General features: G+C 35.7%; 2 protein-coding genes across 3 annotated transcripts; one reads left to right on the forward strand and one right to left on the reverse strand.

Moving 5' to 3' along the window:
- The first annotated feature begins 4,237 nt into the window (after positions 1–4,237).
- SAC3C (SAC3/GANP/Nin1/mts3/eIF-3 p25 family) lies at positions 4,238–9,335 on the forward strand. Of its 2 annotated transcripts, none has more exons than XM_078314507.1 (9): positions 4,238–4,514; positions 4,867–4,967; positions 5,130–5,351; positions 5,837–6,058; positions 6,643–6,728; positions 7,302–7,398; positions 7,515–7,607; positions 8,563–8,707; positions 9,092–9,335. In XM_078314507.1, the coding sequence occupies exons 1-9, from the start codon at positions 4,325–4,327 to the stop codon at positions 9,106–9,108; spliced, it is 1,173 nt and encodes a 390-aa protein (XP_078170633.1). In that variant the 5' UTR covers positions 4,238–4,324; the 3' UTR covers positions 9,109–9,335. The 2 variants fall into 2 exon arrangements, with proteins under 2 accessions (XP_078170633.1, XP_078170635.1); XM_078314509.1 differs by having other exon boundaries at positions 4,240–4,514; positions 8,563–8,717.
- A 1,112-nt stretch (positions 9,336–10,447) lies between these two features.
- LOC144564924 (Translation elongation factor EF1B/ribosomal protein S6 family protein) lies at positions 10,448–13,078 on the reverse strand. Its single transcript, XM_078314510.1, has 6 exons — positions 12,868–13,078; positions 12,369–12,485; positions 12,018–12,090; positions 11,709–11,823; positions 11,302–11,415; positions 10,448–10,861 (listed from the first exon to the last, which is right to left on the reverse strand). The coding sequence occupies exons 1-6, from the start codon at positions 12,951–12,953 to the stop codon at positions 10,698–10,700; spliced, it is 669 nt and encodes a 222-aa protein (XP_078170636.1). The 5' UTR covers positions 12,954–13,078; the 3' UTR covers positions 10,448–10,697.
- Between the last annotated feature and the right edge of the window lie 8,672 nt (positions 13,079–21,750).

A 21,750-nucleotide genomic window follows, 5' to 3' on the forward strand; every position in this document is an offset into this window, starting at 1 on the left:
TAAGTGGTATCCTTTTAATAAAGAGAGATGGTTAAAAAAAATTACATGACCTTTGAAAGCAATTTGACTCAGAGGAGATAAAAAGATAATCTGAAAGAAGATTAATTTTAATGATCCTTGATAAAGATCAACATGATTTTATTTTTATTTTTATTTTTTGATGTATTACAGGTACGTTGACGTACGACAAGTACGTGACCAATGATAGCATGAATTCTCTTGTTTGCTATTTCATCACTTTTCTTTTTCTCATATTCTTTTTATTTTCATCATTATTTTTCCACTTCTGGTGAAAATATGTATTTTTGGAATAATCACCATGATAATAATCTCAATTTTGTCCACATGACTAGTTATCCATCATATTATTTTTCACTTCTGGTGGTAATACATTTTGTTGATTATTTTTTTCACTTCTAGTGGAATGATGCGTTTTTTTTCTTCATTACCATGTCTATATAACAATAATTTATATTCATATGGCTTCGGGCCATTAACAATATAATTAGATGGCTTCGGGCCATTTTATTAACATAATGTAATGTAAAAGATAGTATATGAACTCGGAATATTTCTTGAATCTTCTTCGGAAAGATTACATCATCATATAAACTTTATTGAAATCTTCTCATATTTTTTTTTTAGTCACATAAATCTTCTTCAGGAAGATTACTTGAAATTTTTTTTTTCTAAAATCTTATTCCTTGAAATTTTCTTCAGGAAAATTTCTTAAAATCTTCCTGAACAATTATATTTCTTGAAATCTTCTTCATAAAGATTAAAATTTTAAAAAAAATATGAACATCACATGAACTTTTATTTTAATTTTCTTCAGGAAAATTTCTTAAAATCTTATTCGGGAAGATCAAAATTATAGAATTGTTCTTAAAATCTTCTTCCGGAAAATTGAATTATTGAAAATTATATGAACATTTAAAAGTTGAATTATGGTGACAGAATGGCTTCGGGCCAATTTTTAATAAATTCAATTTCTTATTAATCAATTTAAAATTGAAATCAATACTATGATAGAATGGCTTTGGGCCAATTTTCAATAAATGTTAAAATTCAAAAATATGATATCAATTAAATTGAATTCCTTAGAGGTGAATTGGCTTCGGGCCAATAATATGAATTGAAAAAGTTGATAAATTGGCTACAATGGCTTCGGGCCAATTGCTCGGTGCATTTTATAAAATTGAGAATTTTCGTAATATCTCTTGAAATCCTCTTCAAGAAGATTCAATTATTGAAGAAAAAAAATATGAACCACTATACAATATTTATACATCATATAAATGTTCTTCAAGAAGATTTTTCTTTTAAATCTTCTTCGGGAAGATTAAAAAAAATGCACTTCATATAAAATTCTATGAATCATACTAAACATCTCAAAATAAATATAAATAAATTGATAACTTATTTCATTTAGCAATTACTAGGAAGTATTATTTATATAAATGAAATTAAAATAAAAGTTATTAAAATTACCTCAAATCTTTAACTAGTAGAGCTCTCGTGCTGATAACGTGTTATGAAATAAAGATAAACAAGCATAAACAAGAATAAACAAGAAGGAGATAATGTAAAGAATGACTATCTCTTATTCATATATTTCTCATGTGTACAATACAAGATTGCAATGCCTCTATTTATAGGCTACCAATTGTAAATGAAAAGCCATTATAATAATAAATATGAAAATGAATTCTAAATAGTAGTGGGATATAAATTCCAATGGTAGTGGGGTAGTGGGGATTAATATTGGGAGTTACAAATGAATGGACCATCCACTATATTCATAACAAGTTTAATATTTTAATTATTAATAATTCCAGAGCAACTACTAGTAAGCAAAGTAAGTGGGAGTAACTAATTACCGTCCATGTCATAATCAAACGGACTAAATTATAACTTATGGTATGGGGTAAGCGAAGCATCCCATGCGAGATAGATTGTCAGATAGCGTAGAATGTTAATTAAGCAAGGAAAGAGGAAGGAAACGAAGTGGTAAGATCGGATCCGTTCATTTGCTTCATCAGAGAGAAATCGGAGAAAAAGCAAGGAAAGCGGAAGGAAATAAACGTGAATATGCATATTACGATTTGATGTATAATACGGATTAATATTTTTATTTTTAAAATTATATCAGTTGATTTGAACTGTTCAACATTATATTCATATGAAAGAATTTTATATTTTTACATTTTTTTACTGTTTTTTAAGATAAGTAAAAAAAATCATTGTTTTTAGATGGTCTCAAATTTTTAGATCGAGTGATTTTCTATCTAGCTTAAAAAGTAGTAAAAGAAATTCTAAAAAAAAATATAAAATTCGGTTTGCAAATACATATTTACATGGAGATTATGTTGAACGGTTCGGATCCACCATTAAAATTTTAAGAACAAAAATATTAATCCGTATTACGAACCAACCCATAATATGCATCAGAATCCTAAACCCTAAACTAAATGGGGGTCAAATACATACTATACATACTAAAAAAATTCAATAACAATTTTTTTTTTATTTACATTAACAATTTTGAAAATCCATAAAATACCACTTGTACAATTTACTAATATATTTTTAAAAAGTATATAATATAAGATTAAGTGCAGTAAGAAAATTGAAGAATGGAAGTGAGAAATGTACTGTATCTATCGCTGGAAGAGAAGGAAATTGAGGTATATTTGCTGGGATAGAGAAGTTGAGAGTGGGAGAGAGTCCCACGTGAATAATTGGTCAGTTGCTCATTCTTTTTCAGAAAAAATTCTCTGAGTCCCCAAGTTACATACATAGAACAATAATCAGTTATTTTCTTAAAAAATAATGGAGGTCAAGCATGCAAAATGTTAACAAATATATGGGAGTCAAATTTAGATTACTCATAGCAGTTACTCTAAACTACACGACTTTTCCATATCTGTCTGATTTTGAAAAAAAAATGGGGGTGAATTAACCCCCCATTGTATTCATTTGCCTCCGCGGCTCCGCCCCTGGTACTGACAAAGATCGGTAGTTTTCAGCGATGTTGATCACATTCAAATTGGAGTGGTTATATTCAAATCGAAATGTGGATAGTAATTCAACGGTGGTTATTTTTTTTTTCTTTCGTTCATTGTTTCTCAGCAGTACAATTTTGAAATACAGTTTTAAAATCTACATCGAGAAAGCAACTAGATTGCTAGAGGATGGTTCATGAAGTTATCAAATCCAACAAGCTGACGTGGATGAATCAGGACTGAAAGTTTAACTCGGAATTTGTTCCATAATAGAGAAAGAGAAAAGAAGAAAACATTAAAAAAAAAGCCAATAAGATATAAAATTTCTTAAACTAGAAAAAAATATTTTATTAGAAATAAATTTAAGCATTCTATCTATTTTTTTATTTACCTCTTTTCATCTCATTTTTTTTAAAAATAATGATACTATCTATTTTGATCAAAGTTACCGTGTGATGTGCTCACCAAGAAAGATTAATGAGCACAACTCTAAAAGTTTATCAAAATGTCATTAAGCGACTAATTCAAGTTGTTAAAATTCATCTACTTCACGAGTAACGTATGTACATACAACTTTTTGAAATTTTTGAATTCATTTACTATAAAATCAAGTGGTAAAAAAATTGAACATTTAATAGGTTATTTTATAAGTTGTTTTATGTATTTGTTCTTTATTATTTTTTGACTGCTTGATAATGTACTAAATTAATTCGAATCTTTCAAAATTTTGTATGACTTATGAAATAGATAGATTTCAACGGTTTGAATTTGTCCTTTAGAGACAATTCAATAATTTTTTGGAGTTATGTTTACAAAATCTTCTTAATGAGCATATCATACCTTAACTTTGCTCATTTATTTTTATTTATTTTAAAAAACAGTAAGAAAGTATACAAAGATCAAGCCTTATTTCATCATGTATAATTAAACTCCTTTTGACATGGTGAATTTCATTTTTCTCTTGCTTCTCTCTTGTTTCCATTCATCTTCATTCTTCAATATTCAAAATTCGGAAGCATACTCTTAATTGTTTATGATTTGCTCATGTCCGATTTAAATCTAACTTTGATTGCGAATTTAATTTTAAAAATATTTGCTCAAAATTTGAGTTCAACCACAATTCACTTATTTCACAAAATAGTTGAAATGTTTTTAATTGTATCTTTTTAACTTGATTCGGAAAATGTTGTTTATTCGTGATAAATGAACTTCCAAATGGTCTTCGGGCAATCGCTATTCAACAAAAAAATCACTTGAACTTGATTCGAAATCGGCTATCGTTTCCGAGGATCTGAGGCCGAGAGAGGGTGGGAGAGGGAATGGAGAGGATGAAAAAGGGAAGAAGCGAGAGAAGCTTTGGAAGAGAAAGGAAAGATGAACCTTATTACAACCGCCATAACCGATTTAAAGAGGTTGCCTCTTCCTCTTCTAATTCTTCACCTGCTTCCGCCTCCGATTCTCCTACAAATCCCCAAAACCTAGTTGGAACCTGCCCTGACATGTGTCCAGGTACTAATTCTCGTTTGATCCTACTACTCGGAATCAAATTGGGACGACTTGAGGAATAATATATACATTATTTAGTGTAAATCATGTGATATTTGGGTTGTATTAGGATAATTTTACTTTAGTTAGTTCCTACTGTATCTCATCAAATCAAGATAGTAGAGTTAAGCAGAGATTGAGGTTCAAGGAAAACACTGGTCTGGCATAACACCATTCAGCCACAGATTATATATATGGCTGTATTTTGCACTGAAGAAGCAACCAATAAAGAAGTAAAATAGAAAACTCGGAATCGACTTGCTGCAGCACTTTAGCTATATTTTGCACTAACAAAGTTAACCATGTCTTATTTCAGCAAAAGAGAGAGCTCAGAGGGAGCGGCTAAGAGACCTGTCCATCTTAGAAAGGCTAAATGGAGATGCTTCTAAAACCTCTGCTGCTCTGGCTGTTAAAAAGGTGCTCACAAATAATTCACCTTTTCATTTTTGCACGTACCTCAGGAATTAGGAAACTACATGCTGAAGGATAATAACTGTACCATATGGTAAGTAAAGATAATACATGTGAATCCTTGATATATGAAGAATTTATCTGTATTTTTTTTTCCCTGGAAGCTAGTTTTGCAGAACAATTTCCAGTGCTGATTTAAATCTGGCAGATATACGGCCCCTTCCAGTCTTGAAACAGACACTGGACTATTTGATGAAGCTGTTGGATTCGACAAAATTTCCATTTGAAACCCTTCATGATTTCATATTTGATCGTACTCGATCAATCAGGCAGGACTTGACTCGGCAAAACCTAGTCAGTTTAGAAGCAGCTCAAATTTATGAGGATATTGTATGGTTTTTTCCTTTTGTTTACATCCTTATTATTAATTTTATCTTGCTTGATTTTTATTACTTAAAACTGTTTTGTTTTATATGATCAGATTAATGGAGCACCTAAGGTTTCTAGGACAATATTTGTTATGGTTCTACAATATTCGATATTGTTCTATAGAAGCCCTTTTTGTTAGGTTTAATCTGTGTCTATCAAAATTCTCTGGGGGGGTTTATTTGCAAGTTCCACTAAGTATTTTTATTGCCAATGTGGAGAAGACCTAACATGTCAAATGGTGGTTCTAACTTGAAACATCAGAAATGTTGTGCATCATTTGCAAATAACTAAACAATGGCTTTGTACTTGTACTTATTTTGATTTTATTTTTCCTTTGTTTGCGAAACACTAGCTGTAGTGTTTTTTTTTTTTTTTTTTTTTCTTTTTTTTGTAATTCAAGAGACTTCAAACTTTTCTTAACCTAATGCATGTGGAATCATTTTTAGGTAAAGTTTCATATAATATCTCATCGAAAACTCGCCAAGTGTCGGGAAAGGCCTGAAATATCTTCACTTTGTCATCTAAATGTAGAGCAATTGATCAAATGCTTGCTCTCCTTGTATGACATTTATCGATTAATTGGAAAAGGAAAAGGTATAAGCGATAATGAAGCTGAATTTTATTCGCTTTTTGTGCTTCTTCATTTGGGCAATAGTTTGCCTAATATGGTATGTCCTTGTCCTGTTTTGTGTTATCCTATTAAAATATTGGATTTGGTACACCATGAATCTGTTTTTTATGGTTAACTTTTAGCATACTTTGTTTGTTTTATGATTTTGCATGACTGAAATGTGTTTAATTGCACAACTTGTGGAGAAGGATTAGGAGTATTGAATGATGCAACATAGTGAAAGCTAGGGATGATCGAGTTAAATAAAGTTGAATTGAAAACTTAAATTGTGGAATTGAGGGGTCTGTTTTGAGTGCGTATCCTCTGAGATATCTCAACTTTTGCGTGACCGACATGTACAGTGCCTATTCGCGATAGCGCAGGGAGCCAGTATTATTTTTGCTTTAAGATTCAGGCATAACATATTTGAACGGTTGAGATTTTTTAGAAAAACACGCAAAAGTTGAGATATCTCAGAGGATGCAAATTCGTTTGTTTTAGCCTAGTTTAGAGGTTTGAAGTAAACTTATTTGATTTTGCCTTTATTTACTTCTAGTATTATACCAGCAAGGGCTTGACCTTTAAGTGGTTACTGTAATTATACTTATTATTCATTTAACCTTTATATATTTTATTTATTAGGGAGAAACACTCTCACTTTGGTACCGCCAATTAGCTTATTCAGTTCATATGACAAAGGAAGTACGAGTTGCTAAAAAAATATTGAGGTTTGTTTGTGAATTATTTTTATATTATTTGCTGCTCGAGTCTAGATAAAAAATGACAAGAACCCTTGCAATATTTGATAAGTGCATAATTGAATTTAACATAGTTAGTCCTATTTATTAATAAAGGTTTCTACAACATGAGAGAACAAATTTACCAAATCATAACGAGGCACCATCCATATTTTAATAAGGTATAAAGAGTCATATGTAAAGACTTAGCATTGGTGTGTAAGACTCATTTTGTAAGTGTCATGTAACTTATTGTTAAGCATACTACCTGAAGGTATTCAGATCCAGTCGCGTACCTGACCTGGTAGAATGAGATCTGGACCGTTTATTTTAATCTGGCATGAATCTCAAAGACCCCTGTTAATCTAAGGCAGGCCCGAAAAAAAAAAATTGCTCGGCTGGGATCTCCTCAGGTGGGGATACTCCTACCAAAAGTACAAAAAGATAACTCAAAATGGTGTAATTATTGTTCCCATAAAAGATAGTACAATTATATCAGTTCTCTAATAGCCTTATATATTTCTTAATTTCTCTTTTTCTTCTCATTTTTTAATTTTGTTGTAGGTATGCTGAGATGGGAAATTTTAAACTATTCTTTAGCACAGTAGCAATGGACTTGACTAATCTGCAAGTCAGCCTTATAGAACCTTTCCTTGATGAGGTTCTAGTCTACAACTAAATTTTGCTCCTATGTACTTCTTGAATTTCTCTACTTCCCTGCTTGTTGCGATATAATTATCCAGTTGAGACTTGATTGTTTTCTTTCCTTTTGTAAAGGTTCGTGCAAGAGCAATAGTGCAATTCAATCAGAGCTGTTACAAGCTTCAGCCTTTTCCACTTAGGCACTTGTCTGAACTTCTTATGGTAAAGGTATGCATATCCTTTTTCTCCTTTTTATAGCGTCTTTAATATAACTTGGGTGAGTAACGGTTGACGTTCTTTTGTAAATTGCACTCACTATTTTACAGATAGTTGTTGATTGAGGTCTTAAAGTAGCAGGGTTCGGTCAATGTGTGTTCTGGTCATTATACATTTATTTCAATTACTATCTTGGTCATTCAGCCTCTTAGGTAAATTTGAGTCGGTGCCATCTTCAGTTCAGTCATCTTGGGTGCCAATTGTTGCTTGATTCAGTTTGGATGCCATTTTCAGATCATGTGGGTGAGTTATTTTCGGGTTTGTACCAGTTCAGGTCTGGATCTTTGGGTACTGGTTTATATTGGTTCAATTCTGGGTTTGGTCTACAGGTTAATGCACACTGAATTTGTTTGGAGTTGTTTTTGAGCTTTTCTTGATATTAGACCAGTTTCTCTTTTGTAGTTTGAGAGTTTTGAGTTTTCAGGTAGCTTCAGATTATAACTGCCCACTCATATTCTAGGTTTGGCAGGTTTTTGGTTGTTCAGGCTATGGTCAGGTTGGCTTAGAATTATACCAATTGTTGGTTGATTCAGATTTGGGTCTGCTCTAGTTGAATTGTGGTGTTTTATAAGTTTTTTATCAAAAAAAAATTTTGGTTTGAGAAGCCTTGTGTTCAGTCAGATTTTGCCAGTTCAATCATTGACAACCAACACAGAATTCGTCAAAATTAGAAATTTAGGTGGTTTTTGAAATTGGTGCAATTTCAAAATTAATTGATCATCAATTGGGCAATTTGAAAAATTAATAATTTAGATTTATTGGCATTGGATTTGGATTTGGCAACCAAAATCAAATTGGATCATATTTCGATAGATGGTCTATACAAATTTTGAAGGACTCCTGTAACTTAGTTTTTCTATTTCGGTGAATTTTGATGCTGATATCTGTTCCCTCTTGTTTAATTTAGGAAGATGAACTGGAGCAGTTATGTAAAAGTTGTAGCCTTGAGACCAGCATGGATGTGACTGGCATCAAATATTTGCCATGTAAACAAGCTACCTTTTGTATTCCCAAAATAGGATTGCCGTTTAATGGTCTTTCAACTAATCAGAGTATGTAAAGGTTTTTACATTATTTTAATTTTCAACTCCATTTATAAATATAACAAATTTCATTATTTCATTTTTATTTGATTCAGTATCAGGTAGTAGGTATTGGAAATTTCTGATTTTGTACTGATAGTAAGAATAACTAAGAACACCCAAAATTGGATAGTTGATTTGTCTGAACTAGTATTGGTAGTGTATTGACTATTGAGTACTAAGTACTACATGCCAGTCAGTCAGTAGTTCAGGCACCTGCCTGAATATCAGTACTGCAATTCTGTTGGCAGAGGAAACCTAGTTTTTAGCTTGTATACATAATGATTGTGTTTTTAGAATTATTGTGTGCTCTCGAATGGGTTAAAAGTATTGCATACTATTATCCTTTTGCAGTTTGTTCTGATACATAATGGTTACAGATGGTAATCACGAAGACTTGCAGAATATTATTGGCTTACATTTCTTCTTTAGTACAAATACCATTTCATGTGCGCCTGTAAGAGGTAAATCATGGTAAAGTTTGTAAGGTTTTATCATATTATGTGGTTGATTTTTAAAAAATGTGTAGAATAATTGTGGAACTACAGTTGTAGGAACCAAGTTCTAGTTTTCTCATATATATTTTTGTGAATTCAAATAGTTTCTTTGTACTTAAAATGAAGACAGAAGGTGATTGTGACAATATAGGAACCAAACTGAAAAGTGTGAATTGCAGTATGAAGTGTGAATGCAAACCAAACGGAAAACAATATTAGGAACAAATATGTTCACAGTAGGAACATATTTAATTCGCAATATTCGTAAATGCATTGCACACTAAAATTTAAAATAGTCGTAAAAACTTTAAAAATTTGTAGGTATGCATTAAATTAATTAGATTTGTCAAGTTCAACATATAACCGTTGACACGGATTTTGCATTTTTTTTTTTACTATAACAACAACAAATGATGAATTCAACGCCGTCTCTTTTACAAAATAAAAGTGTTTCAAGTTTATGTTTACAAGTTCATACATTCACAAAAAGATTGAAAACAATATCATATCAACCGCTGCTGACGTAAATGTAATATCAAGCAGCTCTCTTGTTATAAAAAAGATGTCATTTCATTATTTGCCTTTTGGTTTCAATTTCATGACTTTCAGATCTAAATTCCTTGTAACTTGGCTTGTTAAAAATTGTCAAACGTTTGCAAAAAAATAACCAAAGCCAATAGATTAGGTGCGTGAACGCGCCAGTATAAAGTACTGCAATTGGCTCTCTAAGGAGTAAATAATTTGCAAGCTTAGCCAAGTAAAATGCAATTCATAAAATTCGCAACTAAAGCGACAGTCATTTTTTCTCGTTTGTAGGCTGTAGCTGAAGCAATTTGTGTAGCAGGAAATTCTCTCCCCAGAAGATCTCATGGCATTATTCGATGTCACTATATGGACATGCACAGTTCAACCATTCATGTAATACAATTCGAAGATATCCATCGGACCTGCACAGTTAAACCATTCATGTAATACAATTGGAACATAATCTTTGTTTGTTGCCAGTATTAGCCACGGCCAGTTAAGATTTTTTTTAAATCCTATAACGGAGGTAATTAATTAAGATTTTTTTAAATTCTCTCCCCAGAAGATCTCATGGCATTATTCGATGTCACTATATGGACATGCACAGTTCAACCATTCATGTAATACAATTCGAAGATATCCATCGGACCTGCACAGTTAAACCATTCATGTAATACAATTGGAACATAATCTTTGTTTGTTGCCAGTATTAGCCACGGCCAGTTAAGATTTTTTTTAAATCCTATAACGGAGGTAATTAATTAAGGTGAAGAAATTTAATGTTTATCAGACATGCAGTAACAACTCATTACAACAAAAATCAAACTCTTTCCCCAACACCAAACATTAAATAAGTCTAACAAAAAACACACTAGAAGGCTTTTCTTCGAGAAAAGCCCACTAAAACACCAAAGACTAGTGAATTTGCCTCTAGAAAATTAGATCTTGTTGAAGGCAGCGATGTCACAGCTCTGGACAAACTCGTTGATTGGCTCAACAGTAAGACGCTCCTCGATAAGTGTGTCAACTGACACAAGATCGTCTACAATTGTCATCATGATTTGAAGCTTTTTGATACCATAACCCACCGGTACAAGCTTAGCTGTAAAAATTTATCCATAAAAGCAGGAGATTAAACACAAGAGATATGTCAGAGGAAATTGCTCTTTTAACGAGCAATTGCTTGCAGTTGAGAAAGGTATTTTGGTGGTGAAACAAAATGAAGGCAGAAGAGAAGTGTCTCCAGCTTAATATTTGTAAAAGGAGTTGGCCTATTAGAAACTAACAAGAAGTAGGGTCTAACCACCAGTTCATTAAGATTGTTTCACCTATCCTATTGTAAACTTGTAATCCAACAAACACAAGTGACCGAAATAGTATCACCCATAAACAAATGCAGGTTTTTAGGACCAAGAGAGGGACGACAAGACTTGTTGCACAGGATCAGTGAACATATAAATAAGAGTACTGTTTTTTACTCTCATTGCAAATGTTCTAAATAATAGGAAAAAGAGGTGAAATTTAAAGAATAAGATTTATTACATGCACCCCAGTGAAGACCAGGCATCTCAATAGAACGCACAGCCTCCTCGAGCTTCTTCATGTCAGTTTCATCATCCCACGGCTTGATATCCAAGAGCACCGATGATTTCCCACCTAAATCATATTTGCTCGTGATTAACTACTACGAAGTTACAAAATACTTGTAATAAACATGTCACTACTGAATAGCAAAAGGGATAATCAGTAACCCTAGAAAAACACAAGTGATGAGACATGGGAGCAAAATACCAGAACCATTCCCAATTTCTTCAATTGCATAGTCAATATGCACACTTTCAATCCTGTGCCGCAGATGTGCATGATATTTACAATTTGCTATGAGTATCAGAGGTTCAATGGAGATCGATGCGAATATTGTAATAACAAAATTGTAAATTTTGACTTACTCTCTTTCTTCTTGGTAGAAGCTTTAGCAGCCTCTCTTTCAGCAGCTACCTTCTTGTCCTCCTCTGTCTCATCACCAAAGAGGTCCAAGTCATCATCATCATCATCGGCAGCTTCCTGTGTTGATCAATTAAGGAGAATTAAAAACATGTACAGAAATTAACACAGATTTCTCCAGTCACTGACTCCCTACATAAACTGGAGATATCCTTTGACAAAAAAAAGTGCACCATCCAGATTTCTGAACACAAATCTCAACAAATAACAATTTCTCTGAAAAGAAATAAAAAATACTTTATTGAGAAATAAACCTTTGCAGGCTCAGCAGGAGCAGGAGCAGCAGCTGGGCTACCGAATTTCACTCCAACAGCTTTACCAGGAAATCTGCATAGTTGTTATATATATAACAAGGTCAGAAAATATAATTTTAGTCAATATAAAAAGGATAAAAATCACATAATCTTAAAATAATTTCAAATTATCACAAACTAGTTGAAAGATTTCTGTCTAATGGCATTGATATTGATCAAATTTCCAACTAATTACAAAGTAGGCAATACTACATGCATTTTCTTTATAAGAATGTATTGTAATTGACAATCACCAACATCTCATCAATTAAATTAGCTACCAGAATTGATGAGAAAAAACGGAGAACAAACCTGGAAGCAAGCACAGCAGAAATGCTCTCATACCAGCAGCTTACATTTTGGAATTCAGATCCAGGCTTTGTTGGAACAGCACCAAACACCTTAACATCATCCTTGGAGATCACATCACTAAAGTAAAATATATTTAGTACAAATAATCTTGTCTTGTAGGCTTATATTTTTCATGAATTCAAAAAGAACTACATAATTGTAAACCTGGGAAGATTTTGTCAACTAATGGGATCCAAGATTATACTATCTGATTGAACCAGCATATGCTATGATATGATATAATTATCATAATCAACGTTGTTCTGGATACAAGCAGTGAAGAAATAAGCTACTAGTTTTAAGTTATTTCACTTATAGATGCAGAATAAGAATCGGAATTGTAGTTAATCGACCCATATGCAATGAAAAAATGTGCAAATCTTCGAGTTAAGCATTCAATACTGCACACTAGACAAATTCAATCCTTAGAGATGAACCAAATCGGTGAAAATTACAATACCCAGAGATGTAGGTCTTTCCGGAGAGGGCCTTCTCGAGGCATTTGAGGCCAGATTCGGTATGGAGATCGGTAAACACAGCTGCCATTGGAGAAATATAGAGAAAGAAGTGAAGGATTTACAGATACTCGGAAAACCCTAGATCAGGTACTGAAAACCCTAGCCTCAGAGAGAGGAGGCGCTGGAGCGGAAAGAGCCTATATATACCTGGAAGGAAAAAAAAAATCGTATCTTTTCTCTTAACAAGGGAATCACGAAAAATCCAACTCGGAAATGTAACTTTGTGTAATACGGTTACTAGTTACATTCAAAGTGACGAACTATTGAGGAGTTCGGATTCCATTGGCAAATAAAAAATTTGTGTTTCAGGTATAATTTGAAAATAATTCGGTAATATTCGGGTTTTATTTGCAAATAAAATGTATTATACGTTTTTTTTTTGCTTTATTCGGAATTCAGTTCGGTAACGTAAAAAAAAACGAATTATACATGAATAAAACGCAAATTTCTCATGAGTCTTGTCACTAAGGTTACATTAGGATCTTGTGTCGTATTATAACGTAATCAAGTTAAATTATGATGTGTTGTGGTTAAAATTATAGAAATGATCATGAAAATATAGGAGAGTTTTAATACCTCGTGTTTTTCATACTTCATTTTATTTTATATTATATATGTTCGTTTTTAAAGTCCAAACTGTCGATCTGAATCGCTCAACGTGATATTCATACTAAAATATTCTTTGGAATGAAATTTTATAAATTTTTTAAGATAGGTACAAAATTACTGTATCTAGACCGTTCAAAAATAGTGATTTTTTGCTTATCTAAAAAAATAGTAAATTTTTTTTCAAATATTATAAATTTTTATCACCTAGCATATTTTAGTATGAATATCATACTAACTTAGTATTACTAAGTGGTTCGAATCATTACATTGAACTTTAAAAATAAATATACAAAATATGAGGTATGATGATGTATGAAAGACATGAGATACTGAATCTCATCAATGACATATTAGTTGCATCTTCGTCAAATTATCAATGATTAAATGTGACATAAATTATCAAGTATGATCGTGTATATTATATTTGATCTGTTGAACTATATCTTTCTATGAATTTTGAGTTTGTCTGAGAAAAAAAATAACAAAAAAATATTGCAAAATTATAAAAGTTATAAAATATAGAAACAATGTGTTAAAAAAATTTATGTGGATAAAATATATTTAGAGTTCGGAATTTGAATTGTTGTTTGGATAAATAATAATTTAGATTTTACATTGTTTTGATAATGTGCCGTGCCACACTTTGTTGTAACCAGAGCAGTTTGTGTGTTATAATCACCATAGTAACATAATACGCGATAAATTCGCGAATAATTCATTTTTTATTCATTTTTTGATGTTTTCGAACCGAATTCCGAATTAAACGCAAAAAAACGTATAATACGTTTTATTCGCGTATAATTTTTTATATTTCTTAACTATTCTTTTCTCATTATTTTGTATTTAAATTATTTAAATAAATATTTAAAAATTTGGAAACTTTGCAACTAAATTCGATATTTATGGAATAATCATTGCAAATAGTTCCTACAATTTTTTTTCTATTTTCTATTTTCTATTTTTTTTTCGATTCTTTCGAATTTTCTTTTCCAGTTATAAAACATAAAATTAATATACTAACACATGTCATGTTGAATCGTGCTTTGACACGTAACTTGCCGTGTCAGAATGCACATCAAATTTGTTTGACACGGCATAACATATATTGATGTCTTGCTTTAATTTGTTACTTATAAATCTCTTACTTGTACTTCTTGCGAGCGTCATGTGCTAAAACTATTTAATTGAAAGTGGGATAAAGATATTGATAACGTTGTTTTGATTTTATACAGTGCACAGTTAAAAACAGTAAAGTTAAATAATATAACTCGTGTACTGCATAAATTCAAATCAGTGTTTGTCAATATTTTCACTCAAAAAACACTATGCCCCTTCATTCTATGTCCGGATATGAATGGATAGCTTTCTAATAAATTTCACACAAGTTAGAGCAAATTTTCATAACTCGTAAAAAGTTGCTAGGACACAGACCTATCAACATAAACACAGGAATTCGTATCCTCTGTATTAACTAAAAAAATAAAAAATCTTTTGAATTAATGCATCCGCTTTAAAATTCGTGTGGACTAGATCCATACTAATATTAAATATCTTATGAATTATAGATTGTGACTGAATTAGTTTCGTTTAAAATCAGACGGCTAAAATGCGTTAACTCAAAAGATGTTTTTGCGGACTCTAAACACAGTCCTGCAATAGAACTCCTTGAATTGAGTATCGTAGGTTGGTTCGGTCATGACTCGTTCGACTCGCTTTTTTGTCAATTTTTTTTCTGATGAAAATATGAGGTAATGGACGTATCCAGTTAACAAAAGAAACGGAGAAGAAGGTAAATACGCGAGTAAATCTATAAGATTTGGAATGATATTTTGGATCGTGTAACTTCATTTATGTTTTCCTTTATTTTATGGATTAATGAAATTTTCTTAGGATTGAGAACTAAATTCCTTTACATTTCCTCCTCTCCTCTCCTCTCCTCTCCTCTCCTCTCCTCCTCTCCTCTCCTTTTCCTCTCCTCCTCTCCTCTCCTCCTCTCCTCTCCTGCCCTTAGCCAATGATTCCATAATCATGGCAAACCAATTTCCTTACTCCACCCAACCAATCATGGCTGACGACCACCCACCCACACAGGTCTACTTTCCAGTGACCTCACACAGCACCTTGCTCCACCATGACAACCAACAAACCCTGCTCATATGCTACCAGCGATCAGCGACAAATCTCAACCCAATAATAGTCCAGAACAAGCTTGTGCAAAAGTATGAGGGGGTTTTAACCCACTACCCCCTCTACCGATTATCCACAACTATGTACCTGCTAAGGCTGCCAGAGCACCTCAATCGCCATCAGGTGCTTCACGATGCTGAGATGCTCACGTGGAATGTAGACAATCACCTATCACTCTGGCCTTGGGGAGAAGATAATAGCTGGCGCAACTCCCCGTCTACTTACCGAGTTTATCTCAAATTCCACCACTACCCCACATTTCTATGGCACCCGCACTACTTCCACCTCCTGACCTCCGGCTTTGGAGAATCACTTTATGTAGATGAGGCAAATCTCAGAAAATCAGATCGCTCCTCGCTGAGAATAACAATAGAATGCATTGATCCAAGTCTAATTCCACGTACTGTCTTGATTATCCATGACTCAAAGTGGACTACTTGCAAGGTCAGCATGCTGGGGTGGGCTTACAATGGTGGCAATCTACCACCTGACTACCAAGGACCGTCAATGGGAGGGCACCAAACTGAAGTAGACTGGACAACACAAGTCCCTCACTACCAGCCCCAGCCAGACCTAGCGCTTAGAAACGATCTACACAGTTTCCACTCGGCTCTTACTGGGCGGCCGGACAGGGGAGCACCGGAGCAGCCAAACCTAACCCTAAACATTGGTAATCAATTGCCAAGGCCCATAGCCCATTCCCATGAACCAAATCTATCAACAAATTCACACCAAAAACAAAACCACACCTCAGCCAAACTGACAATCCACAGCGTACCAACGGGAAAAGCAGCTCATCAAAAAGGCAGTATTAAAACCAAACCCAACACTATGTTGCCAACTATGTGTTTCCTCAAAAGCATGCCCAAAATAGCTATACGCAAAGACAACTCATCAAAACTGCCACGATGTATCCTACAACTATCTCTGAGAATGCAACGCCAATTTGCATGGCCTCCTGCAAAAAAGGACATCCTGCCACCTGTCCTTTGTCTTACAGGAAAGAAAATCAGAGGAACCTTCTATCCTATAACCCGAAATGAGGCAAAAAAACCAAACCCTAAAATCATTCCGCTCCCAAACAAAAAAATCAAGCACCTCACTGCACACGCTCAATGTGCACCGGCCCAATCCAAACACCAGGCCTCAATCCTTGGCCCATACCTTAATCCAAACCTCCATATAAACCCTGCCCTCCACATAACCGTGCCTCTACATAATTCACCTACACAACACAAACAAAAAACAACATTCAGTACCTCTCATATATCCAAAAAAGAAACCATGGACCCGGCAGATGAAGCTCTTATTCGCAAGTTCTCTCAACTGCAAACTAAATCAAACAAGGTCATAATCTCGGCAAGTGGAGCTAAATCAAAGAATTGGAATCTGTGTCTCAAGGTGACAGTTCATACAGACAAAATGGTCTTCTCAAACCAGTTTGAGAACCAAATGCGCAAGCTGTGGGATGTGCAACCAGAGACTGTTTTCAAGCAGACAGCAAAAGGTGTATATCTCATAGAGCTGGTTGATAAGGAGGAGTATTCAAGAGTGCTCAATGGTGGACCGTGGATCTATAGACAGGATCTTGTAGCAATAGAGCAGTGTGCCTCACCTGAAGCTGCGACTACCGAAATCACAAAAGGAGAACTCTGGGTGCAATACCATAACATACCTTATGATGAGCTTACGGAAGAAGGGCTGAAAACATTAACGGATCAAATAGGAATCCCCATATCGGATCCTATAACAGGCTTCATCAATAGTAAGCATTTTTTCAAAATTAAAATGCAAATCCAATTAAAAAACCCACTGAAAGATAAATTCGTTGTTGCGCATCCAAATCTGGGAGATGTCACGGTCTACACTGTGTATGAAAAAGTTGGTCGGGTGTGTCGATTTTGCAGCCTCCTGGGTCATGAGATGGATAACTGCCCAGATCGGATTGCTCTGACTAGGCTCAAAAACGCACTAGAAAACCAGGGTCGAGAAGATCTAAAAAACATTTTGAACCCAACTCTTGGGCCTTGGATTCTAAGCCCAACTATGATTCCAAAAGGAAACAGCCAGGAAGAAAAACAGACACAAGAAGAAGTATCTAGCGGGCCTCATGAAACGGGCTCGAAAGAAAAATCGGGCCTAAAAAGGCCCCTGGAATTCATAGATTATGCTCTCACAATCTTGTCTACAGATCAAAGAAATCAAAACGGTGACCCAAAAATTAAAAGATATACACGAACAACACCACAAAAGGGTGCTGTCAACAGCCACGCAACATCAGCCTCCAAAAGCAATAGAGTCATCCCAAATTCACAAGCACCATACTTCCCCTCAAATTACCACTCGCCGTCCCAAGAGATTAGCCATGGCAGCCACCTACCCTCCCGTGTACAAAATCCCACAGAAAACCCAGAATCAACTCATTTCCTCTCTCACCCACACAACTCCACAGATAGCACAGAACCGAATCCTTTCTTCCCAATTCCTGATGATCAGCACCAAGGTGAAATCCCTTACAAAAGAATCAAATCGGCGGCGAGCTCAGCCTCGCTGCCGGGACCGATATGAGTCTTCTCTCCTGGAATTGTCGAGGGAGCGGAGGTCTCTCGACAATTCCAACGCTCCGGCGCTACCTACAAAGCACCGGGGCAGATTTGGCGTTCATCTCCGAGACAAAGTGTTCGAAAGAGAAATCTGTAAATAGAATTTCGAAATTACAGCTACCGAATTTTGAGATTGTCCCCTCCAGAGGCAGAGGAGGGGGCCTTTGGTTACTATGGTCTGACAGTGTCTCAGTTTCAATCTTAGAGTCTTCTCAGTTTTTCATAGTCGCAAAAATTCAAATAAACCCAAGCTCTCCTGCTTGGATCCTCTTCGCAGTTTACGGCGACTGCGAGGATAGAGTAAACAGCTTCATCTGGGATCGGATTGAATACTATGCAACCGATCAAGCGCTACCGGTATGTACAATTGGAGATTTCAATTGCATATCAGACATCAGTGAGAAGGCCGGGGGGAATCAAAACCTCAAAACCAAGCACAAAAAATTCCGAGCTTTTGTCCAAAGATCAGGACTCATCGATCTAGGACACTCGGGACCTGCCTACACTTGGGCAAATAATCAGCAAGAGAGAAACCTCATCCTTGAGCGGCTGGACCGAGGGCTCTGTACAGCTGACTGGCTAGGCATCTTTCCAAACACAAAAATATTCCATCTCCCAAATTACTCCAGTGATCATCTACCGGTTTTACTCAGAACAGAACCGCGTCCAAGGAAAGGTGTTAGGCCATTCAGAATAGAGCAGTGGTGGTATCAGCACCCCCATTTCAAGCTGATTTGTGAAAAATCAGTGCAGGAAGGGCAGCAATCATGGCAGGCCTCTTATGCTGCACTCAGAAAAGAGATAAAAAATTGGTCAGAAGGAAATAAAGATCCCAACTGGGAACTAAAAAAGATAGAAAAAGAAATGGAAAAGCTAGTAATGGCTCCGCAAAACCAGCAAGTAAGAGATAGAATCGCTACTCTGCAAAGTGAATACCAAAAGTATATAGCTGCGCAGGAAACTTACTGGCTCCAGAGATCTAGACTGAACTGGAGCCTGATGGGAGACCAAAACACGCGGTTCTTTCACACTACTACGATGGTCAGGTGGAGAAGAAATAGGGTGAGTGCAATCCTCAATCAAGCTGGAGGATGGGCAGTAGAGGAGAAGGAGATACGAATGGAATTTATAAACCATTTCAAAGGGATATTTACCCAAAACCAATCGGAACCCGCTAGTGATTTTCATCTACCTGAAGAAATTCTCACAGAGATAGCCCAAATCCCAAATGAGGCTATAATGGGTCTTGAGCAAATGCCGACAGAAGCTGAAATTAAATGGGCAGTTTTTGCTTTGGGGCCCACAAAGGCACCCGGGCCTGATGGAATAACAGCATCATTAATTCAGGAAAACTGGGCGGTATTTGGGCCGGTGGTTAGCAGGGAGGTTCTAAACTTTTTCCAAACAGGGGTGCTGAATGAGAGTGCTGGCAACACAAATCTTGTACTTATTCCCAAAGTGAAAGCACCAACAATGGTGTCGGAGTTCCGACCCATTAGCATCTGCAACTTCATGTATAAAGTGATCTCAAAGATTATAGCAAAGAGAATGCAACCCTGGATGAATGGGATCATAGCTCAGAACCAAACTGCCTTCGTACCGGGCCGTGAAATTTCAGAAAATATCATACTCCTGCGAGAAATCATACACACCTTCAAGCAGCCGAATAGGGTGGAAAAACAGTTCGTATTAAAGGCAGATCTGGCAAAGGCTTTTGATATGCTACGATGGGACTATCTGTTTGCTCTACTGCCAGTTTATGGCTTCCCACCGAACATGTGCAGATGGATAGAAGCTTGCATCAGATCAGCAAAGTTCACAATACTTTTTAATGGAAGCGGGGATGGGTTTATAAGGCCGACAAGAGGACTAAAACAGGGCTGTGCAATGTCCCCTTACCTGTTTATCCTTGCGATGGACCCGTTGGCAAGATGGCTCAACCTAAGAATCAAACAAGGAGCTCTCAAAGGACTCAAAGTGGCACCAACCTCACAACCAATCTCTTGCTCCATGTTTGCCGATGACTTGCTATTGATGGGAAAGCTCACTGATAGTGAGGTGGAGACCGTTGCAGACACAATTCAATCATTCTGTCAAGTATCCGGAATGAGAATCAACAACTCCAAATCCAAGGTATGGTTTTCTAACGCTGTTCATGTGCAGGAACAATCAGTTTTCTACCAACAATTTGATGTTCAGCCAGCGGCAGCAGATGAAAACTACCTCGGCTGCCCGGTTGCCATAACGGGTAATGGATCGTTCGACTATCTCATCCAGAAGTTTGAAAATCGGCTAAACTCATGGAAGGCCAAATTCCTTACTCATGCTGGTAGACTGATTTTACTAAAAGCTGTGTTGGAAAGCATGCCCGTCTATGCGATGGGAACTGTCATCCTTCCAGCTAAGGTGATCAAAAAATTAACTACCATAATGAGGAATTTCTTTTGGGGTGGGAACGCTGAAAAGAGAAAGTTGCCGTATGTGGCATGGGATACAATCACAACTCCAAAAGGAATGGGAGGCCTTGGCTTGAGAAGTCTGACTGAGATGAACAAAGCCCTGGTACTTAAAACAGTGTGGAGGGTTGCAAATGAAGTGGAAGCCTTGTGGGTTCAGGCACTAAGGGCAAAGTATTTTCCAAGATCAACTTTCTGGAATACTAATAGAACATATAACTGCTCAAAGCTCTGGCGTGATATTGTGCATATCAAACCAGTCTTGCAGTTCAGTATGACATGGAAGGTGGGTAGTGGAGAGGGAATAAAAGCCTTTTCTCAGCCATGGTTCCCCAATTGGACTCAGCACAGGGCATCCTCAAACCGGCAAAGGGAGATACGGGTATCAGACCTGATCCAGCAGCAAACAAGAACCTTGGATTTCGAAGCTTTACAAGCACTCTTCGGATTCCAAGAAGCACTAAACATATCCATGTCAGAAGAACTCAAGCTAGGCCCTGAGGAAGCCCCAGATACCCTAATCTTTACCTTTGCTAGAAACGGCAAGTTCACGGTTACCAAAGCCTACCAGTTACTAAGAGGAGACATTGGGAATGCAGCTGACAAAGTTTTCTGGACATGGGTTTGGAAAAATGGGGGACTCATTCCGAAACTGAAGCTGTTCATTTGGCGATGTGTAAAGAATGCCCTACCTGTTAGAGCAATTCTAAGTGCTAGAATTTCAGCAATTGATCCGACTTGCCCAATTTGCAAAAACAAGCCTGAAACAGTCATGCATGCCCTCTTTGAATGTGATTTTGCAAGAGCATTTTGGTGGTCATCTAACTTGGGGATAAGATCTGACAGCTTCCAAGGAGACTGTCGATCCACAATCCAGGCAATGATAGAAGTAATGTCTGATAAGGAGGTCACACAATTTGTGTGTATCACATGGGCAATATGGAGATCGCGAAATGATGCAGTTATGGGG

This window comes from Carex rostrata, chromosome 14, assembly GCF_964058835.1.
Source record: "Carex rostrata chromosome 14, lpCarRost1.2, whole genome shotgun sequence".
Classification (NCBI taxonomy): Eukaryota; Viridiplantae; Streptophyta; class Magnoliopsida; order Poales; family Cyperaceae; genus Carex; species Carex rostrata.